Below are 19,614 nucleotides of genomic sequence, written 5' to 3' on the forward strand. Positions count from 1 at the left end.
TGCCGACACCTACAACGTTCTGACATGAAGAAAGTTCCCAAACGATTTCTCGTACACAAACGGCAGTTGACCGGCGTTGCCTGGTGAAACGTTATTGTGATCCCTCCTGTAAGGAGCAGAAATGCGTGCCATCACGTTTTCCGACTTTGATAAGGTTCGGATTGTAGCCTATCGCGATTTCTGTTTATCGTATTGCGACATTGCTGCTCGCGTTGGTCGAGATGCAATGACTGTTAGCAGAATATGGAATATGTGGGTTCAGGAGTGTAATACTGAACGCCGTGCTGGAGCCCAACTGCCTCGTATCACTAGCAATCGAGATGACAGGCATCTTATCCGCATGGCTGTAAAGGATCGTTCAACCATGTCTCGATCCCTGAGTCAACTGACGGGGACGTTTGCAAGACAACAACCATGTTCATGAACAGTTCGACGAAATTTGCAGCAGCTCCGAGACCATGGCTGCGGTTACGCCTGACGCTCCATCATAGACAGGAGCGCCTCCGATGGTGTACTCAACTACGAACCTTAGTGTATGAATGGCGAAACGACATTTTTTTTGGATGAATCCAGGTTCTGTTCACAGCATCATGATGGTCGCATCCGTGTTTGACGACATCGCGGTGAACGTACATTGGACTCATGTATTCGTTATCGCCATACTGGCATATCACCTGGCGTGATGGTATGGGGTGGCATTGGTTACTCCTCTCGGTCACCTCTTGTTCGCATTGACGGCACTCTGAACAGTGGACGTTACATTTCAGATGTGTTACGACCCGTCGCTCTTCCCCTCAATCGAATCCTGCGAAACCCTACATTTCAGCAGGATAATACATGTCGCAAGTCCTGTACGGGACTTTCTGGATTCAGAAAATGTTCCGACTGCTGCCCTGCCAGCACATTCTCCAGATCTCTCACAAATTGAAAACGTCTGCTCAATGGTGGCCTAGCAACTGGCTCGTCACAATACTCCAGTCACTATTTTTGATGAACTGTGGTATCGTGTTGAAGCTGCATGGGCAGCTGTACCTGTACACGCCATCCAAGCTCTGTTTGACCCAATGTCCAGGCGTATCAAGGTCGTTATTACGGCCAGAGGTGGTTGTTCTGGGTACTGATTTCTCAGGATCTATGCACCCAAATTGCATGAAAATGTAATCACATGTGAGTTCTAGCATAATATTGAAAGTAGGCTGTTTAGGTTTTCTTATTGGTAACGCCACGTAGCGCTCTGTATAAAAAAAAACACTGGCTGTGCTGTGTGCAGTCAGTGGCTGGTTGGCATTGTTGTAATACTCGCCATTGTAGTGTTGGGCAGCTGGATGCTAACAGCGCGTAGCATTGCGCAGTTGGAGGTAAGCCGCCAGCAGTGGTGGACGTGGGGAGAGAGATGGCGGAGTTTTGAAATTTGTAAGAATTGGTGTCACGAACTGATATATATATATTATGACTATTAAGGTAAATACATTGTTCTGTATTAAAATCTTTCATTTGCTAACTATGCCTATCAGTAGTTAGTGCCTTCAGTAGTTTGAATCTTTTATTTAGCTGGCAGTAGTGGAGCTCGCTGTATTGCAGTAGCTTGAGTAACGAAGATTTTTGTGAGGTAAGTGACTTGTGAAACGTATAGGTTAATGTTAGTCAGGGCCATTTTTTTGTAGGGATTTTTGGAAGTCAGATTGCGTTGCGCTAAAAATATTGTGTGTCAGTTTAAGCACAGTCGTGTACAATTTTTCTAAGGGGCGTTTCATATGTCGACCCTTAGCCGAGGATACCTCACTGGAATCTTCTGATTTTTTCTTGTAGTTTATGTAATTAATGTAGATTTCGTTTATTGCTAGCACGTAATTGTAGAGAGAATCTCCTTTGTAGTTGCAGTCTTTCATTGTTGTACAGTAAAACAGGTGTGGCATGCATGTAGATTTGCACCAAGTATTTCGCGGCTGCACTTGCAAATAAGTAGTTATTATTTTCATTGCTATGTTTATGTGTTTTATTATTTTGCTCTTCAAATTGTGCTTTTCTGTGTTGTCGTGTGAAATATTGTGCCTATAATGGCGTGTGAAAAACGTAATACTAGGCTCCAAAGTAAACTGAGAAATGACAGTGAAGACGAAAGCAGTGTGTTAGCACCTCCATGTAATGAATTAACTAATTTTCAGAGTAGTAATTTGGTAATTGTAAATAGGGAAATGGAGCGGGCTGCAAATAATGGTGTAGGCAGTGAAACAATTAGTGAACAGGGAAGCATTATCGATCGATCGGTCGGCAACAGCTCGCCTCAGGATTCGGAAATGACAGGACATATTCTTGCAAATACTGTAGATTCAGGTTTTGCGTCCTCACCGTTTTCTCAAATAAGTCAAGACACATTTTCTGTTTTTCAAACTGCGAATATTTCCGGTTCAAATGCATTGCCGAATAGCACTAAGGAACATGTTTCAGACACCAGTGCACTGTTATTACAATTAATGCAACAAATGGGACAAAAGCTTCAAAAGTTAGACACAATAGAACAAAATCAGAGACAAACACAGCAAAAGCTTCAAAAGTTAGACAGAATGGAACAAAATCTTCAAAAGTTAGACACAATGGAACAAAATCTTCGAAAGTTAGACACAATGGAAGAACACCAGAGACAAACACAGCAACAGTTAGACACAATGGAACAAAATCTTCGGAAGTTAGACACCACACTTGAACAAACACATGAAGGTTTAACTACTGAGTTACATAACATTGAATCGAAATGTCAAAAAATCTGTAATGACGTAAAAACACAAATTTGTGAGCATTTTCAACCTATTTTTTCGCGGCATGAAAACGCATTACAGAATCACGAAGCAGCCATAAAAGAATTGCAAACTATTGTTCGTGAAAATCACGACACCTTGCAAGCTAAAATGGACTCAGTTGCATCCATCGATTCGGTTACGCAACTTGCAAGAACTCAGGAAAACTTAAAGGACACAGTAGATTCGATTTCAACACAAATGCACACTCTAAAACTTGGTTCAGAAAAACACACTGAGGAAATGTGTTCGATATCGGAGAAAGTAGCCGAACTTTCGGATCAGTTCACTAATTTATCTGCAAAGGTAGATGATAATCTGAATGAAACAAGACCTGTAGCCATCACTGACACAGAAGAGTATGAACAAATTAAGAAATTCAAACAAAATCAGAATCAAATTAATACGCAATACAAAAGAGAAATCCGGGAAGTACAAGATCAGTTGACACAGGTAATACAAAAATTACGTATTTCAGAGGACACTCGCGCTCCAACACAGGAAGAGGAACTTAGAAATACAGAAAAGCCACAAAATAATAATACAGGGCATTTCGGAAATCATGAAAGAAATTGGCAAGGTGCACCGAATTTTGAGATGGAACCGCCGACACTACGTAACAATGACCGATATGCTACTCGCCAACACGATGATTTTGACTATAAGCTGTTCATTACTGCACGTAAATTCAAAACATTTAAGAATTCTGGCAACGACATTCATCCACAAGCGTGGCTCCATCAATTCTCTCATTGTTTTCCTCCCAACTGGTCATTAGAACACAGATTAGAATTTATGTGTGGCTACTTAGAGAACGAACCATCTGTAAGAATGCGATCGGTCATTCACGTTTGCCACAGTGAAGGAGAATTTTATCATGCCTTCCTATCAGCATATTGGTCTCAAGCTACACAAGACCGAGTAAAACATAGCATCATGATGATGAAACACTTTGAACAATCAGAATTTTCCAGTCTTGTCAAATATTTTGAAGACATGTTGCATAAGAACCAGTATCTTTCAAACCCATACAGCCCGTCAGAACTCATCCGCATTTGCTTAATCAAATTGCCTGAACATTTAAGGAATATTATTTTGGCAGGGCGTTGCAAAGACGACATTGATGCTTTTCAGGGACTCTTACAAGAATTAGAAATTGACACACACAGTCGCGGGATGCGAAAACAGGAAAACAATCACTACAGTTCACATCCGTCACAATTCCGTGACGACAGAAACAATAAGTGGGCACGACAAGTCTACTCTTACAACGCAAATCGTGACCAAAACAGACACCACCCATATGACAACCACTGGCGGAGTAATAATAGTTACAGAGAAAGATCACATTTCCGTAGTAATGACTATCACAGAGACAATCAGAGAAACAGACAATATGGAAACCAAAATAATTATTATCAAGGGAGACAGAATAACTTAAGACGCAACGGTCCAGCGCGCAGTTACGATTCAGGGAGAAATTCTCCTCCACGTGACCGAGAAGAAAGAAACTATGGAATCTACCGACATGACGACAGACGATATGATCGTAACGACAGACCTGAATTGCAGCAGAACTGGCGGGATTCAAACAGAGCAGGGCCCTCTCGACAAGGTGAATTTGTAGAAGTTAGGTCTCCAAATCCCAATAACGACGCGCGCCAACAAAGACACAATAGGCAACGACTCATACCGCTGGAAGCCACAAAACGTGCGAATGAAACTGACGACGCAGCTGCCGTAGCTAGTAATTACGTAAAAATGGAAGACATTAGGGACATCTTACTCCAGGAACAGGACGTAAAACATAACAACATTGCATATCCTGTGATTCACATTACTGTAAATGACGTAAAATTTACGGCAGTACTTGACTCAGGCAGTCCCATTTCAGTAATAAGTGAAACAGCTTTTAGCAAATGCATCAAATCGAAGGATTGCCCCACTCTTCCGTTACACAAGATTAAATTACAAGGTGCAGTCATTGGAAAAAGTGTAGATGTACGCCAACAACCTAACTTAGAATTCTTTTGTCAAAGCCACAGCTTCTCTATGAACTTTCTTATTGTTCCATATTGTCGACGGAAATTATACTGGGAGTAAACTTTTTGAATGAATAAAAAGCAATCTTAAACTTTCACGATGCTGAAATAAGTTTAGAGAAAGAAGGTAAGTAAATAGCTTTGAAATTTGAAGATTGGCTCTGAAACCATGACGAGGAAATGAATCGGCTTTACCTTCTGTTAGACAACAGTTCGGAGTTTTCTACGGAACTAGACACTAACAATCACTCTGCAAGTACTGACAGGGATGATATCGACGGCATATTTGAAACTAATGAGTTAATTCAGAATAAAATTCAAAAAATTGAGAATTGCAATGACACTGATAGGCAGGACCTTTTTGAGATTTTACAAGCACATTCCACAGTTTTTACACACAATACAGGAACAATCAAGGGATTTCAGTACCAATTTCGTGTTCGTGAGCATACTGAATTTTGTGTTAGACCATACGTAATTCCGGCACATTATAGGGACCGTGTTAGAACAGAAATACAATCTATGCTTGACGAGGGCATTATTGAGCCTGCAGTAAGCTCATACAACAATCCATTACATGTTGTTGAGAAAAAAAATGGATCGATCAGGCTTGTCTTAGATTCGAGACAAATCAATACTATCATTATTCCTGAAACAGACAGGCAGAAAACGTTGGAAGATCTACTTCAAAATTTTAATGGTGTAAAAGTGCTGTCTTCCATTGATCTCAGATCCAGCTTTTATCGGATCGAACTTCACCCAGAATGTAGAAAATACACAGCTTTCTTTTGTTTCGGCATTTGTTATCAGTTTCGGAAACTTCCTGTTGGTTTGAACATTTCTTCGGCAGCATTCATTCGCGGGCTAAATTCCATATTACCTTAGTTCTTAAAACGCCACATCACCTTATATGTGGACGATATTCTGATAGCAGAAGCCTCAGTGGAACAACATATATCGCATCCTCAACAGCGTGTTACATATTTTTGCAAAATCTGGAATTACAGTTAACTTGGAAAAGTCTGAATTCGGTAGGACAAAGGTGAAGTTTTTGGGACATATTATTTCTTCTGAAGGCATTCAGCCGGATCCTGAAAAGTTAGAAGCAATCAGAGCCATTCCAGTTCCATCCACAAAAAAACAAGTCCGCAGTTTTCTAGGCCTCGTAAATTTTTACCGTCGTTTTCTGAATATGCAAATTCTAGTTACACCAAAACTTCGTTCTCTCACTGGAAAAAATACTATTTGGAACTGGGACGAACAAGCACACTTGGAATTCAATTCTTTGAAAGAATCGCTACTTAACGCGCCAATACTAGCTCATCCAGATCTCTCACAAGATTTTTGCCTTAGCAAGGATTCTTCTAAAGTCGGTCTTGGTGCCCATTTATTTCAAGAAGCCACAGAAAATGACATTACTGTTCAGAAAACCATTGCTTTTGCTAGCCGAGTGCTAACAAAATCTGAAAAAAAATTATTCCGTTAGTGAATTAGAAGCTTTAGCTATCGTTTGGGCATTTAACAAATTCCGTTTCTTTCTTTATGGTAAGCACGTAAAAGTATACAGTGACCATCGTTCATTACAATTTCTTATGTCTTCAAAATTAAATCATGACAGGTTAAAACGTTGGGCATTGTTTCTGCAAGAATTCCACTTCACAATAGTCTACATTCCCGGCAAGGAGAACATTGTTGCGGACGCACTGTCACGCGCACCGGCTGGGCTTGAGAAAAGTAACACAGAAAGCAACCTCGATAAAAATTTCAGTATTCTTTACATTCATATAGTCGCCTTTGAAAACTTCATCACCACATCTTTAAAGGACATTGCTCATTAACAAGATAAAGATCCGATTTGGAAAGACATCAAAAGTAAATGGCATGAAAAGACACACACACAGATTCGGCATTATTTACTGGTTAGGAACAACATACTGTTCAAACCTGCACTGTTGATGACAAGCTATGGGTACTTTGCATTCCAGACGATTTTGTTAATAAGCTAATTTGGTACATTCATTTCAGCTATGCACATTTTGGTCCACGAAAATGTTATCATATTCTTCGAACGACTTGTTATTTTAACAATATGGAAAAGAGAATTCGAAGAGTCTTGTCTATTTGTAAACTTTGTCAAAAGGCGAAACCATCTACTGTCTCCCATCGTGCTCCATTGTTTCTTATCATTCCTTCTAAATTAAAAGAATTTGCTGCTGTTGATCTCTTGGGACCGCTTGTTAGAACATCTAATGGATTTTCGTACGTTATAGTCGCTGTTGAACTTACTTCAAAATTTGTTTCTTTCACTCCGTTACGTAAAGCCACTGGACGGTCTATATCCAACGGCTTTGTTAAAAATTTCTTACGTGAAGTTGGACACGTTAGTAAAGTAATTTCAGATAACGGATCGCAATTCAGATCTGCTGTTTGGTCACGCATGCTTCGTAACCATAAAATCAAATCTGTTTTTATTTCATTGTACTCACCACATTGTAACCCGTCTGAACGGATTATGAAAGAAATCAATAAGCTTTGCAGACTTTATTGTCACAGAAAGCATCAGCATTGGGACAGATATTTACACTTATTTCAAAATGTGCTGAATGAAATGCCTCATGACTCCACTGCTTTACCACCTGTTCTTGTACTGAAGAATAAAGAACCACCGAACAGAATCAGAGAGCTTGTACCTTTTCCGAATACATGTAAACTTCGACACAAAGACATAATTGATTTGGCTATTAAAAATATAAATTCTGCTGCAGACAAAAGGAGAAATTTACACGTTAAAGCAAATGCAAAGAAATTATATATTGGTCAGAAAGTTCTCATTAAAGCTCATTCATTGTCACATAAGAAGAAACACTTGAGTCACAAATTCTTTCTAGTTTACAATGGACCTTACAGAATTCGACGTATACCACATGATAATTGCGTTGAAGTTGAAACTGTGCGTACTAGGAAGAGTAAAGGTTTACACCACATTTCACATGTAAAACCGTTTATTGAAAGATAATCTGCTTTTTAACTTTGTCTTTGCCTTAAAATTTTTCACTTCACGCTACTAGCACAATTTGTCAGACTTAGAATCTGTTAACATGCAACCATGTTTGAAGTTAAATATCCAGTCAAGAACCAAGAGAAGTTATTTAAACAGAAATTACGAATGCATTGTTATAGTGAACAGACGTCACAGTGTTATTGTGCGTGTACATTCTTGCTTGTAAGTTGCACGATTACGTAACGACTATAAGGCTGACATACTTAGAACAGTTACCAGTACTGCTAATGAGATTTTAATGCAACATTTTGGTTTACTTGAAAATAAATTCTGGATTTAAAGTACTTTCTGTGAGATACCAGATGACTCAGTGGTTAGTTTATGTGACAGCTACACGATCTTATCACGACGCTACTAATGAGTGACAATTTACAATGTTGCTTTTGCCCTGTATCTGTTTTATATCTGCACAGTTTTTCTGTATTATTCTGGAAAGTAAAACATGTTTTAGTAGTAACTTTGTGGTATAGGTACAATGAGACAGCCTTTTCTGTAGCACAACAATACGTTACAGTACAGTACTTACTTCATCACGGCAATAAGCCTAGTAACTACGATATCTATACGCAAAGCATTTCACTTTTGTCTATCATGAGGTAAGTACATTGACTTCTGTAGAACTTAGCTTTCGGAGGACGGTAACTACGACACTTCCACAGAGATTATCTTACAACACGACGCACAGTTTAGCGCTATAGTACGCGTATTTGAGTGACAAATTTTGTACTTAAAACATTTATTTTTAAAGATATTTGAAATACAATGATACAAAGGTTTTCTGTGATACATTTCATTCCATTGCTGTAATCTGTAACATCTGAGGATATAATTACATTTATCCTCAGGGGGGTACACGCCTACTTTGTGTACCATGTGTTTGGCAAGCACAAGGAGCCCTAGCTAATATGGTATTTGCTTATACAATTTTACTCATTGGTACCATATTTCTCTAACACAGAATCACACAGCTATCTGATCATTTAACTGGGAGAGACAAACATTCATTTTACTACATCAGTGACAGATGTTTACGTAATTACACAGTTGGATAACTTCACACTTACGAAATTGAATTTTTCTGTACTTTGTGAACTGTTCATATTTTTTCGGAACCATTGTTATACTATGAGAGCTTTGAATGATATATTTGGTATGGGATCATGATTTTTAAAGTACGTTTGAGGTAGATGACACTTTTGAAATGAGCAGAGAATTTTTTTTTTAGGTTTTGAAATTATTGGAGGATGCTACGACGATTTTGAGAATTTGACTGAGGTTTATGATGTTATTATTACGATGACTATGTGTATTATGCTGTTGCGGTATGTTTATGATCAATAAGCTGATGCTATATGAGTTATTTGGTTATGCTACGTATCTGTTATGATGAAATATTGAAGAAGTGTCGACGAATATATATACGTGTAATAAGGTATGAAATAATGAGTAGTGGTTAGGGACTCTGATTTGTGAAAAAGGATGTTGGAAACCGAGAATCGTACTTTAAGAGTTATGAAATGAGTGTATATGCGTGAATGTATCACTATGCTACCGAAAATTTTTTGGACACTATTATATTTAAATGATTTTATGTCTACAGATTTGTAACGCAAATTCTTGACCTGTGAATTTTATTTATATGAGACTGCCACTGTAGCGGAAACTGGTGTCGTAAATATTTCGATAAGACAGTTAAGTGACCACCTGCACGTAATGCGTCGTGGGCACCCAGCTGCGCGACAACCACCTGACAAAACAAAGCCATTAGTGTGTCCCTTTCAGAGACATAGGTAAAAAAAAAAGAGGCCATTATCCTCGCTATTGACATTCATTCCTTTGTAGGAAGCATCGCAAATACGACACGCTCAAACTTGAAAACATATGATTATACTGTGGAGCTCTTAATTGATGATATTTATTAAAATGCCTAATGAAACGACGAGAAACATTTCACGTCTATTGTCTTGCTAGTTGAAAGATTGTTTACTGCATTATGAAACGCCATATGGCTAGTGAATGACGTTTCACGCCTTGCTTTGCCTATTTTGTTTAATACCTAGTTTCTAGCTGCACTGCAGCATCGGTTACTATAAAATTTAATGGATGTACTAATATAAATATTTTATGCCTACAGATCCAGTAAATAATAACTTTATGATGTACTTAAAAAAAACGAAGGAGCTCAAAAAGACATTTCCCTTCACAGGAATTGCACACAGAATTTTCTTTTCAAGTACATGGTAATATTTTTTTTACAATAAGTTTTCGTGGTGCACCACTTTAATTATATAGACATTAAGATGTGTATATACATTTCCCTTATCGGCATTGTTGTCTTTAGTATACTATTTTTTCTGCTTGAGCTTTTTTATGTTTAGTTATAAGCTATTGCATTTGCTGCTGCTGTGTGCCAGGCATTATGTTACTGAATTTGACTTTGTATTACTCTGTTAAGCCAGTTTTACTACGGATTTATTTTTCTTGTTTGCTGCGCATTACCTTATATTAGTTTTAATATTGCTGCTTGCTTTGACAACTTCCATTTTTTTCATTGTTGTTTGTGTTAATTTGTTTTGTGCTGCTGCATTGCCTCGTCCCTTAGTTTAGCATCTGAGCTCAGTAGATTTTAAGTTAGCTTAAGAGGGGGTAGACTATATAAGAAAATAACTATGATGAATTGGAAGAAATGCATTGAGAAGCTATAAGAAAATGGTTTGGCCAAAAAAGTAGTGTATAGTGGAGAAAAACTATTTTTGAAAGAGGATGTGAGCATAATACAGAAAGCAGGCTTCGATATGACTTTTTGGAAATAATGAAGAATGAAGGGAGATCTCCGAGAAGTAAAGAAAGTTTTGTTTGCAAAATACTGCAGTAAAACAAACCCTATCCTTTCCTTGTGTTATCCCACTATGTGTTTGTGTACCCTTGCGTATTTATGTTCGTCCTGTCTTTATATGTTTATCTGATAAGACTTACGTTGCAGAATTTTTCTAATACTCAGCTACATGAACTATAATGAGGAATACTGTTATCCTCAAATATAATTTGCATTAATAACATGTTATTTACTTTGTAACGATGTTTACACATTATTTATTCGGTTTTGTTCTAATGCTCATGTGTGAAGCTGATGTTTCAGAAGTTATTCTGATCTTTTATGTATGTACTTAGTCGTAATTTTTGTAACACTGATGTATTTGCTATTTCGATTCTTTTGTAAAGCTTGTACTACTGCAAATGTTATCTGTATTGCTATGTTCTTTAATGATATATTTTGTACCTTTGTTATTGTATTCTCATGTTATAAAATTGTAATTAATACCTGTTCATCAAATTAAGTAACTTGTAAGTTACATTTCACTGCACACATTTCTGTTGGTCATAGTATATGGACAATATGTGAGAAGTAGGGAATGATAGTGTTCGCACATATGTTAATAATTCAGCAAGGGACTGATTAACAGTATTGCTGGTTCTAAGGACAATTCCAAAAACTTTGTGCATGCACAAGTGGTGGGTTATGGACTTGCTATATTATCCGCAAGACTCTTCAATGGTGATTGTGAGCCTTTACAGTCAAACAGATGGCTGCTGGCCAACTCTACAAGGACTACATTGGGTCTGCACCTTCGATGGCCCACAAATACCATTATTTCTACAAGGACTGCAGTGGATCTGCACCTCTGGTGGCCCACCAATAGTAATCTCTGCCAGGACTACAGTGGGTCTGCTTTTTGATGACCTACCTAGTCTTCAACGTTGACTGACTCTGCTGTGGCCCATTACCTGTCTGCATGTCAAGAGTCAGCACTGTCTGTCCGTTGGAAGGACAACACTACTTCTTCAAGATTGCTTAGAAATCCACTACTTCCAAGTGGAATTTCTTTTATTGCTCAGACTTTGAGAAAAACACTGGAATTTTACTGTGATGAACGATCAGGACTGTCTTTATGGACTGTGAGAAAATTTTAGCTTTTGACCAACATTGTATCAATAAGTGTGTGCATTTGATATCTTTGTTATTGTAATTATGAAAAATTTTATCAAATTATTATTGGCCGCTGACCAAAACAATTTGTAAAATTTTTTGTGGGGAGCATGTGGCTATGTAAGTAGGCTGTTTAGGTTTTCTTATTGGTAACGCCACGAAGCGCTCTGTATAAAAAAACACTGGCTGTGCTGTGTGCAGTCAGTGGCTGGTTGGCATTGTTGTAATACTCGCCATTGTAGTGTTGGGCAGCTGGATGCTAACAGCGCGTAGAATTGCGCAGTTGGAGGTAAGCCGCCAGCAGTGGTGGACGTGGGGAGAGAGATGGCGGAGTTTTGAAATTTGTAAGAATTGGTGTCACGAACTGATATATATATTATGACTATTAAGGTAAATACATTGTTTGTTCTGTATTAAAATCTTTCATTTGCTAACTATGCCTATCAGTAGTTAGTGCCTTCAGTAGTTTGAATCTTTTATTTAGCTGGCAGTAGTGGCGCTCGCTGTATTGCAGTAGCTTGAGTAACGAAGATTTTTGTGAGGTAAGTGACTTGTGAAACGTATAGGTTAATGTTAGTCAGGGCCATTCTTTTGTAGGGGTTTTTGAAGGTCAGATTGCGTTGCGCTAAAAATATTGTGTGTCAGTTTAAGCACAGTCGAGTATAAATTTTTCAAAGGGGACGTTTCAATATATTGGACCAATGAATACCCGTTTATAATCTGCATTTCTTCTTTGGTGCAGCAATTTTAATGGACGGTAGTGTACTTCAGATTGTTCTAGGAAGTGCAACGGACGACCAATGGGTCCGGCTCACTAACTTATTATCTTAACAATGCAATAACAATAACGACGACGATGACTCTTGCGGGTGCGATATGAGCTCTCAACATAATACGTTCACGTATAGGTCAGAGATGTTCACTGTCACAGATGAAACAACTGAGTTCCCATGAATTTAGCTGTGCAACTGGTTACTCAGAACATTCTACAGGTATGTTTTGAATTGTAAACATGAACGTTTCATCTTGGCACCTAATGAATTTCTGGTTGTACAGGACAAAACAGATACCATAAAAGGCTATTTTTTTGTTCTTTAACAAGTAAATATGGAGAAGGTGCGACGTAAATGGAATGAAAATAACATAAAAGTCGTCTTTGAAGACTTAATGAAATGATGATCAGGAAGACGAGAGGGAAATAATGACTTCAAAGAAGTACATTAGTTGATATATTTAAAGCTTTCAGTGAAAGCAAAGAGCTGGCTTGGAACTGTTTACGGAAATAACAAGTATTTTCCGAGAATATTCGGTGATGGACAGGAAACAATACTGAGCAATCAATGATGCCCTCGAAGAAGACTAGATTCAAAGATATATTTGTGAGGGTTGCGTCATGAGAACTCTGCCCATAGAGAGCTGAATAGCCTTTGCTCCACGTATGGTAAACGTTTCAGTAAGGATAAATTAATATTTTGATTTAGGCGTATTCTACCCAGAATAACTTTTTGAATTTTAGGGTACTTGACTCAGTTTCGTCCCGACGTGGAAACTTTGTACTAAGATGAATAATTTGTACTTGCTTAAAGTTTTATAACTGTTTAAGTCTCAGTTAAAACTTTTTGTAGCAAAATGACTGTTTTACATGATTCAGTTATTCGGTTACATGTTCGATACAACCATCCAACAGATGTAATTGACGTAAATGCAAATGCGGAAACAATATTTTGAAAACATCATCGAAAATACACTACTGACAATTAAAATTGCTACACCAGGAAGAAATGTAGATGATAAACGGATATTCATTGGACAAATATATTATACTAGACTTGACATGTGATTACATTCTCACGCGGTTTGGGTGCATAGAGCCTGAGAAACCAGTACCCCGAACAACCATCTCTGGCTGTAATAACGGCCTCGATACGCCTGGGCATTGAGTCAGAGCTTGGATGGCGTGTACAGGTACAGCTGCCCATACAGTTTCAACACTATACCACAGCTCATCAAGAGTACTGACTGGCTTATTGTGACGAGTCAGTTGCTCGGCCACCATTGACCAGACGTTTTCAATTGGTGAGAGATATGGAGAATGTGCTGGCCAGGGCAGCAGTCGAACATTTTCCGTATCCAGAAAGGCCCGTAAAGGACCTGCAACATGAGGTCGTGCATTATCCTATTGAAATGTAGGATTTCGCAGGGATCGAATGAAGGGTAGAGCCACCGTGTAACCTCCCTACAAAATAAAATAATATGAATAATATTCTCATTTAGTGTAACCTCAAAACAGAAAAATTCCTAAACCTCTCAACAATAAAAAAATATAATTATGTCGTTTACATTCAGTATAACCTACCAACAGGAAAAATGCGTAACGTATAATCTCAATAAAAAATGTGTGTCACTTATAACCTTTCAATAATTGACAGTCAATTTAACCTGGTAAATTTTGGACGTCAGCAATGCTGCGTCATGGCCCTGATACATCATTCTGAATAAACTGAAAAATCTTACCTTAATTAGGTCGCCGGATAACGCATATATACCTGCTCCTATAAGAAATTTTCCGAGCGCAGCTAAGTGCAATGCTGGCCGATAGATTTGTCTTATATAAAAGGAAAGAACTGATTTTTCTTTTCAATAATCGGGATGGCCAAGGATTAGAGAAATTAGTGTATTCTTTAAATTGAGATGAATGTCAAAAGTTACTTTTTATGAAAAATATTATTAACAGATTTTTTTAAAATACATTTACATGGGGCTTGATGTAACAATACTACATATGCGCGAGGCTGCTTTTACCTTATCCTACAACGCTCAGGCTTCGCCATCGCTGCACACGACCGGCCCAGCCAACACGATACACCAGACACGACTGCTCGCTAGCAACAACTTACTCCTACTAACACACAGTTCTTACTGCAGTCAATACTGCTCTTTGGTCTCAGATTCTCTTCTAGCTTACATATCGCAGGCAGCGCGTGAGCAATACATCGAAATTACATCAGCTCGAGTGCACTAGCAACAAATTCTTTAATTATGGACCTCTTACAACCAGTCGTAACGCATCTGAAATGTAACGTCCACTGTTCAAAGTGGCGTCAATGCGAACGAGAGATGACCGAGACGTGTAACCAATGGCACGCCGGGTGATACGCCAGTATGGCGATGACGAATACGCGCTTCCAATGTGCGTTCAACGCGATGTCGCCAAACACGGATGCGACCATCACGATACTGTAAACAGAACCTGGATTCATCCGAAAAAATGACGTTTTGCCATTCGTGCACCCAGGTTCGTCTTTGAGTACACCATCGCAGGTGCTCCTGTCTGTGATGCAGCGTCAAGGGTAACCACAGCCACGGTCTGCGAGCTGTTAGTCCATGCTGCTGCAAACGTCGTCGAACTGTTCGTGCAGATGGTTGTTGTCTTGCAAACGTCCCCATCTGTTGACTCAGGGTTCGAGACGTGGCTGCACGATCCGTTACAGCCATGCGGATAAAGTTGCCTGTTACCTCGACTGCTAGTGATAAGAGGCCGTTGGGATCCAGCACGGCGTTCCGTATTACCCTCCTGAACCCACATATTCCATATTCTGCCAACAGTTATTGGATCTCGACCAACGCGAGGAGTAATGTCGCGTTACGATAAACCGCAATCGCGATTTGTTACAACCCGACCTTTATATAAGTCGGAAACGTAGTGGTACGCATTTCTCCTGCTTACACGAGACATCATAAGAACGTTTCACCAGGCAACGCCGGTCAACTGCTGTTTGTGTATGAGAAATGGATTGGAAACTTTCCTCATGTCAGCACGTTGCAGGTGTCGCCACCGGAGCCAACCTTGTGTGAATGCTCTGAATAGCTAATGATTTGCATATCACAGCATCTTCTTCCTGTCGGTTAAATTTGGGATCTGTAGCACGTCATCTTCGTAGTGTAGCAAGATACTTAAAACACAGTGACTGGAAAAATTTTAAATATCAAGAAAGAGTTTTGCGTGATAAACGAAAGATGGCAGGGTCTTTCTACATCCGAAACATGACATCTATTGACATTTTGTGCCAGTCAAGTGGCGCTGCTGCCGCCACTACGGGGATGGAAATCAAGTTGACCTTAAATACGCGCTGTAACGGTCACGAGCGTTTGTTACCTTCGAGATTGGACTTAGTGAGTCGATGTCAGTGAAGAGTGCGTTAAGAGAACGACGACGTCATTATCAACAGCTCACCGAGTTTGTATGAGCTCGGGGAATAGAGCTACGAGAAGCTGTATGTTCCTTCGGCGATACTGCAGAAAGACTTAGTAGCAACGTATCGTGGCACTGTGCATGATTGGTGGGAGCGATAGCCATAGGATGGTGCGGTGGCAAGGGGACTTGGACCCTGACGGCCACGTGGCACTATCGAGAGGGAAGACCATCGTGTTCGGCGTATGACTGTGGCGCATCGTACTGCATCTGCAGCAGCAATGTGAGCAGCAGTTGGCACCACAGTGACACAATGAACTGTCACAGATCGGTTACTTCAAGGACAGTTTCCAACCAAACATTCTGTAACGTGCATTCTACTGACTCCAAACCACCACAGTTCGCGACTACCATCGTGTCAAGCGAGAGGTCATTGAGAGCAGGACGGTGGTCTACTGTGTTTCCGGATGAAAGCTCGTACTGCCTCAGCGCCAATGAGGGCAGTGTGTTGGTTAGGAGGAGGTCAGACGAGCACCTGAAACCAATCTGTCTACGGCCTAGACACACTGGATCTACATCTGGGATTGTGCTCTGGGGTGCGCTTTTGTGTTTCAGGATGAGCTCTCTGGTGCTGATTCCGCGCACTATTACTGCCAGTTTGTTTGTCATCCTGGTGATTGACCTGTTTCGCTACCATTCATGTGCAGCTGCGGCCGTAGTGGCCGAGCGGTTCTAGGCGCTACAGTCTGGAACCGCGCGATCGCAACGGTCGCAGGTTCGAATCCTACCTCGGGCATGGATGTGTGTGATGTCTTTAGGTTAGTTAGGTTTAAGTACTTCTAAGTTCTAGGGGACTGATGACCTCAGCAGTTAAGTCCGATAGTGCTCAGAGCCATTTGAACCATTTTTTTGCAGCATTCTAAGTGTGTTTTCGAACGGGATATCGCTGACCCACTGTCGGATCCTACCACAGAATGGAGGGAAGACTGCGGGTTTGAAGTCAGTCTGCAATTTCCGAGAGGTGAGGAGCAAATGCAGAAAGGCAGATTCCAAGTGAAGGCAAGCTGATGACTCGGACCGGCGCCAAACACTGTCTCAGGTCATCTATGAGAGGAGCGGATTTGGGACTCGACAGGAGAGTCATGGAATTAAATTCAAAAAATTGTTCAAAATGGTTCTGAGCACTATGGGACTCAACTGCTGTGGTCATCAGTCCCCTAGAACTTAGAACTACTTAAACCTAACTTAAACTAAGGACATCACACAACACCCAGTCATCATGAGGCAGAAAAAATTCCTGACTCCGCATGGAATTAAGACTACTACACTGAAGGCTAGTTCTAAACATTAGGAAATGCAAAGGATGTTGCACCACAAAAGTCAGAGTCAAAAATCATGGGGTGAGAACTAAGAGGACTAGCGAACACTAGATTCATGTTTAGTACAAACTTGACAGCAGCGCTTCAAGTGAGAGAAGCAGACATGTCGGAGCTTATCGAAGAAACGTGGCTGCACACTATTTCTCCCTTCTTATAGTCGATCTACCAACACACCGGTACTTGACAATCTTCGGCCAATCTGACGAGTTGTTCCGCAACTCAGACCTTTGGAGAGTGGGGACTGCTGTAGTAACACCCTAACTTGCGTAACCCCACTGACGTTGCAGTTCTCAGGAACAAGTATCAAGCTTGCTGCCTCTGTGAAAACGTGACTTTTCGCGGCCATCTTGTACTGCGACGCCTTACAACAGCGTCTGGGCGGTGCATTGAGTTACCATTTAGTTCTCTGAGTGAAACCTCCAGTGCGTCTGCAGTTTGCATGGCTCTAGTGTTACTACGTATTTAGCTCCGACAACCTAAACTTTTGCCTACACTCTGCATTGTGTCTCTGATTTCCTATCTTGTAGTGCCATTGAGGGCTTCAAACGGCCTTAAGGGTAACAACGTAAATTAATTATATAGTCAGTATGTGACACGACATACCACCGTTGTACCCCAACATGCTCTTCAGAGTGTCGTCGTGTTGCTTTGGCCTGCTCGATCAGCAGATCCGTCTCCCATCGAGAACGTATGCAACTTCATTGAACGAGGATTCCTGCGTCATCCACAAACAGCAATAACCGAACCTGTATTGACCGACCAATTGCAACAGGCACGGAATTCTACATACTGACATCGGGCACCGTGCGGCACTATGCTTCCACTTAGGCATGCCTGCGTTCTACATTTTGGCAGTTACACCAGTTTTTAATGTACCAGAATTTCAGATGTGCAAAGGCTTACCTCACGTTTATATTAACCTGCGATGAGATGTTAATCCCAACAGTGTGTCACCTAGACAAACGTATTCTCGAAATTTCGTTACTCTGTATTACTTTTTTCTTGGTGTTGCGATATTTTCCGTCAGTGTGTATTAAGTTACATATCATTGTCAAGGGTGAGTAAGTTCCAATACAATCTTAAAGAAAAATAGCAAGACTTTCCAAAATGTTTATGTATCCAACACCGCCGGCTGCGGTGGTCTCGTGGCTCTAGGCGGGCAGTCCGGAACCGTGAGACTGCTACGGTCGCAGGTTCGAATCCTGCCTCGGGCATGGATGTGTGTGATGTCCTTAGGTTAGTCAGTTTTAAGTAGTTCTAAGTTCTAGGGGACTGATGACCACAGCAGTTGAGTCCCATAGTGCTCAGAGCCATTTGAACCATTTTTTTTATCCAAGACCATCTGTGCTCGAGAGGATGACGATTCAAATCTCCGTCTTACCATTCTGATTTTGGTTTTCCGTGATTTTCCTGAATCGCTTATGGCGAATACCGGGATGGTCCCTTGAAAGGGAACACCGGATTTCCTTTCCCATCCTTCCTCAGTCCGAGGTTGTGCTCCGTCTCTAATGACCTCGTTGTCGACGGGACGTTGAACACTAATGTTGCTTTTTCCTATGCCTGCCAGTCACACCTTTGCACGAGTGTGAATACAGACACTTTGCAGATAGCTGGTGAAGAAATGACAACTAGTGTGAACACATTTCCATTGGGTTTTGTGTTCATACATACTCCAGTTATCAATTTCCTGGGAGCCAGTTTTACTTTGTTCGTCAATGAAGCGCTTGTTCTTGAGCTGCATCATTAGATGCAGTAAGTCGTTGCGAACTACACCGTGTTGTTCCCGGAACTCTATAGTCTCCTTCACCATATTCCGAAAGTATCTCGTCACGTGTACAATGCCGCTCCGAATCCTGGAAAAAATGGGAGTGCATAAACATTCAAAGTCTTGCACACCGTAGCATCACGTCTCGACAAACATTTAGCGTTTGTGAAGCCTACGCATATGAAATGTAAAGTAACGCACATGGTTGTCAAACTACACGGTCCGAGACACTGTTCAGTGGAAAATTCTTTTAAACATATTTTGAAGCTGATTATTAACAGACGTAAAGTAATGTATAAAATGCATGTTTGACCATCAGCTGTTTTCATTTTAAATCTAAATATCAACCGGTTTCAGTCTTGGACCATCTTGACAGATAAGGATTAAAATGG

The 19,614-nt window shown here is 40.3% G+C and overlaps 1 protein-coding gene across 1 annotated transcript in view; it reads right to left on the reverse strand.

Moving 5' to 3' along the window:
* The window catches only part of LOC126273270 (cytochrome P450 6k1-like), a 58,913-nt gene that overhangs the window by 13,332 nt on the left and 25,967 nt on the right, over positions 1-19,614 (reverse strand). Inside the window, exon 4 of the mRNA XM_049976814.1 lies at positions 19,129-19,310. Coding sequence (XP_049832771.1) covers positions 19,129-19,310 — 182 coding nt within the window. The remainder of the gene's footprint in view (positions 1-19,128; positions 19,311-19,614) is intronic.

The sequence above is a fragment of the Schistocerca gregaria genome, chromosome 5 (genome assembly GCF_023897955.1).
Source record: "Schistocerca gregaria isolate iqSchGreg1 chromosome 5, iqSchGreg1.2, whole genome shotgun sequence".
NCBI lineage: Eukaryota > Metazoa > Arthropoda > Insecta > Orthoptera > Acrididae > Schistocerca > Schistocerca gregaria.